A 9,345-nucleotide genomic window follows, 5' to 3' on the forward strand; every position below is an offset into this window, starting at 1 on the left:
AGAGGCCCTACACGTGTGGGGAGTGTGGGAAGAGCTTTGCCCAGAGTGGACACTTGTCCAAACACCAATGGACCCACCCGTAAGAGAGCCAGCGAGTGGGTTCAGCGCTGGATGTTTGTAGGCAACACCAGAGTGTTCCACACACGTCAGCGAGGTCCACTGCCTCTGACTGCAACGTGGGGGATAGCCGAGCACCCACCAGACAGTCATCCTCCAACATGGTTGGAGAGGAAGATGAGTGAAGGGAATTGGAGCATTGCCAATGAGCTCCGCCTTGAAGGGACATTCTGTGATGCCATCATAAGCGTGGATGGGGTAGAATTCAAGGCGCACAAGCTCATCCTCTGTTGTTGCAGTACCTACTTCAGGTCCTCCAACATGGAGAGGGAGATGAGCGACACGTCTACAGAAATTCCAAGAGGGCCGGGCTGGGCGGGTGCAGGGGCCGGGACGTTGTCTTTCCTCCTTGCTGCACAAAGCTCCAATGTGCCATATGCAAAATGGTTTGGAAGCAGCAGGAAGGCTGGGAGCTGCTGGCCTTCAGCCCAGCTCTGTGGGTGAGACCTGGGGAGGCAGCTGATGGGTTCTGGAGGTGCAGGATCAGGCTGGAGCCCTGAGCCGTGCTGCAGGGGGCAGCTGCCCCCCAACAGCGCAGGATTGAGCCCATCAGGATGCGTGTTTTTGAGCTGTGGATTCTGCCTGCAGCACAGAGGCTCATGGGCTGTGGTGGGCTACCTGCACCTCGGGGAGGGGGCAGCCCTGTGTCCCCACTCTGCCCCCCCCCCAGCAGCTTTGGGAGCTTCATCCTTTTTTACACCTCTGACGGGCCTGTCCCTTCGCCCCAGCTATGACCAAGGGACCACAGTGGTCGGCGTGGTGGGCGTGGGGCGGCTGATCACCGGCATGGACAGGGGGCTGCGGGGCATGTGCGTGAACGAGCGGCGTCACCTGGGCCCCACCTGGGCTACGGCAGCATCGGCGTGGGTAAGGGGCCACGGCACGGAGGGATGGAGGGGGCAACCCCCCTGGGGCTGCTGTCAGCAGGGGCAGGGCTCCAGTGCCCACCTGGCAGCTCCTCGGCCAGGGCAAGTGGTGCTGAAGCAGGGCTTCCCTGCAGCTTGGCCACCCCCTGCTCCCGGAGGGTCCGGAGGATCCCCCGCACGCGCTCGGGCTGCCGGATCCGGACCGTGGCTTTCTCCAGCTCGGGCACCTGCGGGCAGAGCAGAGACCCCGCTCGGTGCCGCCCTGGTGGGACCGAGGAGCCTCCAGCGCCCTCCTGGCCGCGCTCCCCCGCCCAGCCCCGGGGCCGCCGCTGCCCCAGCCCGGGCTCCCGGCCCGCGGACCCCGCTCACCATCGCTCCCGCTCCGCTCCCGCCGGGCCGCGCAGCCGCGGGGCGGGGCCGGGGGGGCGGGCTTGGAACGCGGCCGCGGGGCCGGGGGGGACTCGGGGCGTGCTCGGGGTAGGGGGTGCGGGGGGACCCCCCGTGCCCCGGCTGCGCCTCCGCCCGGCGCCCGCAGCAGCGCGGGGCGGGACCGGCGGTTTCGTTTCTGCCGCAGCGAGCGGGGAGGGCGAAGCAGAAAGGAAAGATTCCAATAAAGAAGCCGCGGGCAAGGGCGCCCGGCACTGAACCGCCCCGCAGCGCCGGGGACGCGGAGTCGCGGAACCCTGTGCGGGAAATGCCTGCAGAGAACCGTCCCTCAGCACTGCCAAGGCCACCACTAACCCATGTCATCCTCCAACATGGAGATAGAGATGAGCAAAAGCAAGTGGAGCATAGCCAATGAGCTCCGCCTTGAAGGGACATTCAGTGATGTCATCGTAAGAGTTAACGGAGTGGAATTCAAGGCTCACAAGCTCATCCTCTGTTGTTGCAGTACCTACTTCAGGTCCTCCAACATGGAGAGGGAGATGAGCGACACGTCTACAGAAATTCCAAGAGGGCCGGGCTGGGCGGGTGCAGGGGAAGGGAAGGGAGGGAAAGCGAAGGGAAGGGGCGTCCCGGGCAGGGAAGGGGCGTCCCGGACCCCCCTTTTCCGCCTTCCCCTCGCCGGGCCCTTCTGCCGCCGCAGCCCCAGCGCCATGGCCATGGCCCCGGGCAGCCACTGCCTCGTCCTCCTCCTCCTCCTGGGCATCCTGGGGTCCTTGGCGCTGGACAAACCCGACCCCCTGGAAGACGTGGTGATAGACAGATACTATATCCCCAAAATCTGCCTGCGGGAGGCACAGATGGGGGATTTCATTCCCCAACAGTGCAGGATTGAGCCCATCAGGATGCGTGTTTTTGAGCTGTGGATTCTGCCTAAATCAGGCAGAGCTCCCACCTGCTCACTCACCAGCACATCCACACTGGGGAACGGCCCTACCTATGTGTGGAATGTGAAAAGAGCTTCAGGGACAGCTCCAACCTCTGCAAATACCAGCACATCCACACTGGGGAACGGCCCAACATGTGTGAGGAATGTGGGAAAAGCTTCAGGCAGAGCTCCCACCTCCGAAGACACCAGCTCATCCACACTGGGGAACGGCTTTACCAGTGTGGACAATGTGGGAAGAGGTTTCAGACCAGCTCCAGTCTCCTCCGGCATGAGAGGATTCACACGGATGAGAGGCCCTTCCGCTGCACCGACTGCGGGAAGGGCTTCCAACAGAACTCAGAACTCCACCCTCGTCAGGCACCGGGGCATCCACACCAGGGAGAGGCCCTACACGTGTGGGGAGTGTGGGAAGAGCTTTGCCCAGAGTGGACACTTGTCCAAACACCAATGGACCCACCCGTAAGAGAGCCAGCGAGTGGGTTCAGCGCTGGATGTTTGTAGGCAACACCAGAGTGTTCCACACACGTCAGCGAGGTCCACTGCCTCTGACTGCAACGTGGGGGATAGCCGAGCACCCACCAGACAGTCATCCTCCAACATGGTTGGAGAGGAAGATGAGTGAAGGGAATTGGAGCATTGCCAATGAGCTCCGCCTTGAAGGGACATTCTGTGATGCCATCATAAGCGTGGATGGGGTAGAATTCAAGGCGCACAAGCTCATCCTCTGTTGTTGCAGTACCTACTTCAGGTCCTCCAACATGGAGAGGGAGATGAGCGACACGTCTACAGAAATTCCAAGAGGGCCGGGCTGGGCGGGTGCAGGGGCCGGGACGTTGTCTTTCCTCCTTGCTGCACAAAGCTCCAATGTGCCATATGCAAAATGGTTTGGAAGCAGCAGGAAGGCTGGGAGCTGCTGGCCTTCAGCCCAGCTCTGTGGGTGAGACCTGGGGAGGCAGCTGATGGGTTCTGGAGGTGCAGGATCAGGCTGGAGCCCTGAGCAGTGCTGCAGGGGGCAGCTGCCCCCCAACAGCGCAGGATTGAGCCCATCAGGATGCGTGTTTTTGAGCTGTGGATTCTGCCTGCAGCACAGAGGCTCATGGGCTGTGGTGGGCTACCTGCACCTCGGGGAGGGGGCAGCCCTGTGCTGCCCCCCCCAGCAGCTTTGGGAGCTTCATCCTTTTTTGCACCTCTGATGGGCCTGTCCCTTCGCCCCAGCCATGACCGAGGGGCCACAGTGGCCGGCGTGGTGGGCGTGGGGCGGCTGATCACCGGCATGGACAGGGGGCTGCAGGGCATGTGCGTGAACGAGCGGCGTCACCTGGGCCCCACCTGGGCTACGGCAGCATCGGCGTGGGTAAGGGGCCACGGCACGGAGGGATGGAGGGGGCAACCCCCCTAAGGCTGCTGTCAGCAGGGACAGGGCTCCAGTGCCCACCTGGCAGCTCCTCGGCCAGGGCAAGTGGTGCTGAAGCAGGGCTTCCCTGCAGCTTGGCCACCCCCTGCTCCCAGAGGGTCCGGAGGATCCCCCGCACGCGCTCGGGCTGCCGGATCCGGACCGTGGCTTTCTCCAGCTCGGGCACCTGCGGGCAGAGCAGAGACCCCGCTCGGTGCCGCCCTGGTGGGACCGAGGAGCCTCCAGCGCCCTCCTGGCCGCGCTCCCCCGCCCAGCCCCGGGGCCGCCGCTGCCCCAGCCCGGGCTCCCGGCCCGCGGACCCCGCTCACCATCGCTCCCGCTCCGCTCCCGCCGGGCCGCGCAGCCGCAGGGCGGGGCCGGGGGGGCGGGCTTGGAACGCGGCCGCGGGGCCGGGGGGGACTCGGGGCGTGCTCGGGGTAGGGGGTGCGGGGGGACCCCCCGTGCCCCGGCTGCGCCTCCGCCTGGCGCCCGCAGCAGCGCGGGGCGGGACCGGCGGTTTCGTTTCTGCCGCAGCGAGCGGGGAGGGCGAAACAGAAAGGAAAGGTTCCAATAAAGAAGCCGCCGGCAGGGCCCGGCACTGAACCGCCCCGCAGCGCCGGGGACGCGGAGTCGCGGAACCCTGTGCGGGAAATGCCCGCAGAGAACCGTCCCTCAGCACTGCCAAGGCCACCACTAACCCATGTCCCCAAGAGCCACACGGCTTTTAAACCTGGACAGGGATGAGGACGCCACCGCTGCTGCCCTGGGCAGCTGTGCCAGGGCTGGACAGCCCTTTTGGGGAAAAATTTTCCCAAGAGCCAACCTAAACCTCCCCTGGCACACCTCGAGTGACAAATCAGGGGCAGTGTGTGCGACTTCAGCACTGACAGGAGCTGTGAGCACCCACCAGTCATCCTCCAACATGGAGAGGGAGATGAGCAAAAGCAAGTGGAGCATCGCCAATGAGCTCCGGCTTGAAGGGACATTCTGTGATGTGGTTATAAGAGTTCATGGAGTTGAATTCAAGGCTCACAAGCTCATCCTCTGTTGTGTCAGTACCTACTTCAGGTCAGTACTGGAAACACAAGGATTTATTTACAAGGGCCTGGAGTGACAGGACAAGGGGTAATGGCGTCACACTGACAGAGGTTTATATTAGATAGTTGGAAAAAATTCCTCCCTGTGAGGGTGGTGAGGTCCTGGCACAGGTTGCCCAGAGAAGCTGTGACTGCCCCATCTCTGGAAGTGTCCAAGGCCAGGTTGGATGGGGCTTGGAGCAACCTGGTCTAGTGGAAGGAGTTCCTACCCATGGCATGAGTTGGAATGGGATAATCCTTAAGGTCCCGTCGAACCCAGGCCGTCGAACCCAGGCCATTTTGTGATTTTGTGATTCCTGTGGAAACATGGGGGCCGTTCACCCTGGTGCTCCCTGTCCCCAGCCAGAGGCTTTATCTCCTTTTTCAAATCTTCTTGCTTCCTGCCCCAGGCCCCGAGCTGAGGACGGAGAGCCCGGAGGACAAATCCCTCCGTCAGAGCCTGGTGGGAGAGGCCGTTTTGAAGGGCTCCGTGGCGCAGGAAGGCAGTGGGGAGGAAAAGGGCCGGAGATCCCCCCGCTGGAGGGGCTCCAAAGCCATCCCAGGGTGCTGTGAGGAGGAAAGACTCAGCCTGTGCCGAGAAGGCGGCCCGAGCTTGAGGCAGAGCTCGGACCTGGTGGAGCCTGAGCAGCCTCCCAGAAGGGAGAAGCCCTTCAGGTGCTTGGAGTGTGGAAAGAGCTTCAGGAAGAGCTCCCACCTGCTCTGACACCACCCACATCCACACTAGGGAGATGCCCTACAAGTGTGGGGAGTGTGGAAAGAGCTTCACCCAGAGCTCTAACTTGACGAGACACCAAGAGACGCACCAGTAAGTGAAGCCCTACCAGTGCCCCACCTGCAGGAAGAGCTTTGGCCGCTCCTTCCACCCCAAATGGACCCCCTGATGGTTCCATCCATCTCCAAGATCTCTGATTCTTGCCTTCGAGGTGCCACATTCCCAGACATTCCCCCTCTCCAGGTTCTCCACTTTGTCGTCCTTGGGATCCCAGATGTCCCCACTGTCCAGGCTTCCCCTTCTCCGTGCGGCCCTCTCCAGGCTCTCAGGGCTCTTGCAGCTCCCCCCTCTCTCCAGCCTCCCTCACTCTCCAGGGATCAAGGCATGGGGACACAAGGGCACCCCCATGGCAACCCCACTCCCGCTCTCCCCCCTCCCCTTAGCCCCCCTCTGCCAACCCTTTCCACAGCAGGAGAACAATCGCCCCCCCATCCCACAGGTGACCGGGAAGAGGGAGCTCATCCCAAATATCCTGGAGGGAGCATGGGGGGTCAGGACATACTCGGGCTGCCAGCACAGATTCCCCTGCAAAGTCTGCACTGAGTCAAGCTCTGGAGAGGAGATTGTGCCCCACAGAGGGGATTGCAGAGGCTCCCTCAGGTCCCCAGCATCAATCAGCAACCAGGAATAGACACAAAAGAGAGTTTGCTGGTTGCAGCAGACCAGTCCAACGTCATGGGCATCGTCAACCTGTGCTGCGAGTTCCTCCGTTCCAGACTGTGCTCTGAGAACTGCATTGGCATCTGGAGACTCACTGACTATTACTACTGCCCTGACCTGCTCAGCCCAGGGTGCTCTGAGGAGGAAAGACTCAGCCTGTGCCAAGAAGGCGGCCAGAGTTTGAGGGGGAGCTCTGAGCTGGTGGAGCCTGAGCAGCCTCCCAGCTGGGAGAAGCCCTTCAGGTGCTTGGAGTGTAGAAAGAGCTTCAGGAAGAGCTCCCACCTGCTCCGACACCAGCACATCCACACCGGGGAACGGCCCTACCCATGTGGGGAATGCGAAAAGAGCTTCAGGGACAGCTCCCACCTCCGCACCCACCAGCGCATCCACACTGGGGAATGGCCCAACATGAGTGAGGAATGTGGGAAAAGCTTCAGCCAGAGCTCCCACCTCCGCAAACACCAGCTCATCCATACCGGGGAACGTCCCTACCAGTGTGGAGAATGTGGGAGGAGGTTTCACACCAGCTCCAATCTCCTCCTGCATGAGCGGATTCACAGGGATGAGAGGCCCTTCCGCTGCACCGACTGCAGGAAGGGCTTCAAGCAGAACTCCCACCTCGTCACCCACCCGCATCCACACTGGGGAGATGCCCTACAAGTGTGGGGAGTGTGGAAAGAGCTTCACCCAGAGCTCTAACTGGACGAGACACCAAGAGACCCACCAGTAAGTGAAGCCCTACCAGTGCCCCACATGCAGGAAGAGCTTTGGCCGCTCCTTCCACCCCAAATGAACCCCCTGATGGTTCCATCCATCTCTAATTAGGAATTCTTGCTTTTGTGTCCCACTCCCCTCCCACTCAGTTTGGGGTCCCACCACCCCTTTATCCCCTCTGACCCCCCTTTTCCCACCGACCGCCCCCTTCCCACCCCCCGCACACCCAAGAGCTCCTCGCCTGCAGCCGGGGGGGCTCCCAGCACCACCAGTGCCCAGAGAAGTCCCCCCAGAAAAAGGGTTGGGTGGGGTCCTGGGTGGGCTTTGAGTGTGTTTGGGGGTCCTTGGGGAGCTGTGGGGAGGTTTTGGGGTGTCCCAGCACCTTTTGGGGTGAGCTGGGTGTATTATTGAGGGGCAGGTGCCCTCCCAAAGCCCCCCCAGAACGGGTTGACACAGGGGGGACACAGGGGGGTCCCCATTCTTGATCCATCTCGGAGTTGGTTCTGTCCTTCCCAAACTCAGCTCCACCTCACAGAGACCCTCCAAGCCCCTCCCCCACTGCCCCCAATAACTGGGACTGGGGAGAACTGGGAAGCTTTACTGGGATCACTGGGAGCAGCCGGGTGGAGGCAGAGTGACAGCAGGGGAGGGGGGACACACGACCCCCCAAAATCCTCACAGGGACGGGGTGGGTCCAGGCTGGGCCCGAGGCTCTGGGGAGGGGCTGCGGCCGCCACCGGCTCAGGAGCTCTGTGGGGAGAGAAAAGGGGGTGACACCGGGGTGGGGGGACAGGGGGGACACCAGGATACACCGAGACCCAGACTGGATCCAGCGGGATCATATGTACTGGGATCATACTGGGATCAGACTAGGATCATACTGGCAGCAAGTGGTTCTACGCTTGGGGCAACTGGGAGCTACTGAGATCCCACTGGGAGCAATTGGGAGCAACTGGGACCATGCTGGGCACAACTGGGATCCTATTGGGAGCAACTGGGCCCACAGTGAAGGCGGCTGGGGTCATACTGGGAGTGACTGGGAGCGTTCTGAGGGCAGCTGGGACCATGTTGGAGCAACTGGGGTATACTGGGAACAAGCAGGATCACGCTGGAGGTGACTGAATAATTGGTGTTTGAAAACATATATATGTAGGGTTTATTTTAGAACAATGTTGTTTCAAAGGTAAACAGGTATGTTGCCATTTTGGGTGTTATCATCTCTATCTCTCATCTACAGCAATATGGCATAAAGAGAACCTTTAGGGAAAATGCATAAGGGAAAGGCAGGATAAGGGTAAGGGAGAGTAAGAGAAAGCAGAGACGAGAGTGGAAAGCTGTCTATAGTCACTGCCCACGGGGTCCAGAGATGGAACTTGGCAGTTGCAGCTCCAATGGCTGTCAGTTGAAGTGGTGGCCTTGATCCATTGGGGTGGGGGAGGGAAGCCCCCACACTCCAAGAAGTTATGAGTTATTATATCCATGGACGGTGTCCCGGGCCGTGCCACGAACCCCCAACATCTCCTGGGCCTGTGCAGAGTTCCCGTGAGGGGCCTGGGAAAAGGGTTTTTCCTGCCTTTCAAGATTGGTCGAGGGGGGAATGGGCTTTGATGGGCCATCAGAGGTCTAATGCAAAAGTCCTGCAGCTCCTCTTTGAGTGACACTTCTTCCTCACATCCAGTTTGAACCTTCCAAGCTGCACTTTACGAGTTTCTTTTCATTCCCGCAACAAGAAAAGCTCTATCCTGTCAGATCTCCTCTAGACCCTCTCCAGTTCTTCCTCATTCCTCTAGAATAGGGAACCTCACAGACAGACAGACCAGTCCAGATGTGCTGAGTCCAAGGGGGTGACAACTCCCTTGTCTGGGTGCCCACACTCCCCCCAAGGCAGCCCCATGTGCAGTTGGCCTGAGATCAAGGGGCCGTTCTGATTCTTTGTAATGTCACGGAATCAAGTGGCACCGTGACACTGCAGGGCCTCATGAACCAAAGGAATGCAGGGACACTGTGGAATCTCATGGAACCAAGGGGCCATAGTGACACTGAAGAGTCTCAGGGCACCCCCTGTGCCTCCCCAGAACTCCATGGAATCAAGCAGAGCCGCTGCCTCCCCCCCGCCGCCGCAGGGACCGGTGTCGCCGGCTCTGCCCCGCTTGGACACCTCTGGAGTCAGCGTGTTCTTGGGCAGCACCACTGATCTCAGACCAGAGATTTGCCCAGATTTGGCTTTGCCCCCTCTTTCCTTGGTTTCTTTTTTGTTCTTTGTTCATTCAGGGGGAAAAGGGGGAAGGCAAGCACGTGTTGATCCCTGTTTTGATCTGTTTACAAAAGGGAGTTGGGGCAGGGGGGCAGAGAGGAAGCAATTTCTCTCTCTGCTGTTCTTTGAACTGTTCTGT

At 60.8% G+C, this 9,345-nt stretch overlaps 1 protein-coding gene across 1 annotated transcript; it reads left to right on the plus strand.

Moving 5' to 3' along the window:
* The first annotated feature begins 2,080 nt into the window (after positions 1-2,080).
* On the plus strand, positions 2,081-5,615 carry LOC135404869 (oocyte zinc finger protein XlCOF15-like). The gene is given in 4 exon segments (XM_064639600.1): positions 2,081-2,250; positions 2,310-2,646; positions 2,648-2,763; positions 5,516-5,615. Coding segments are annotated over 4 exon segments (723 nt in total).
* Positions 5,616-9,345: the final 3,730 nt, after the last annotated feature.

Source organism: Pseudopipra pipra, chromosome W, assembly GCF_036250125.1.
Source record: "Pseudopipra pipra isolate bDixPip1 chromosome W, bDixPip1.hap1, whole genome shotgun sequence".
Taxonomy (NCBI): domain Eukaryota; kingdom Metazoa; phylum Chordata; class Aves; order Passeriformes; family Pipridae; genus Pseudopipra; species Pseudopipra pipra.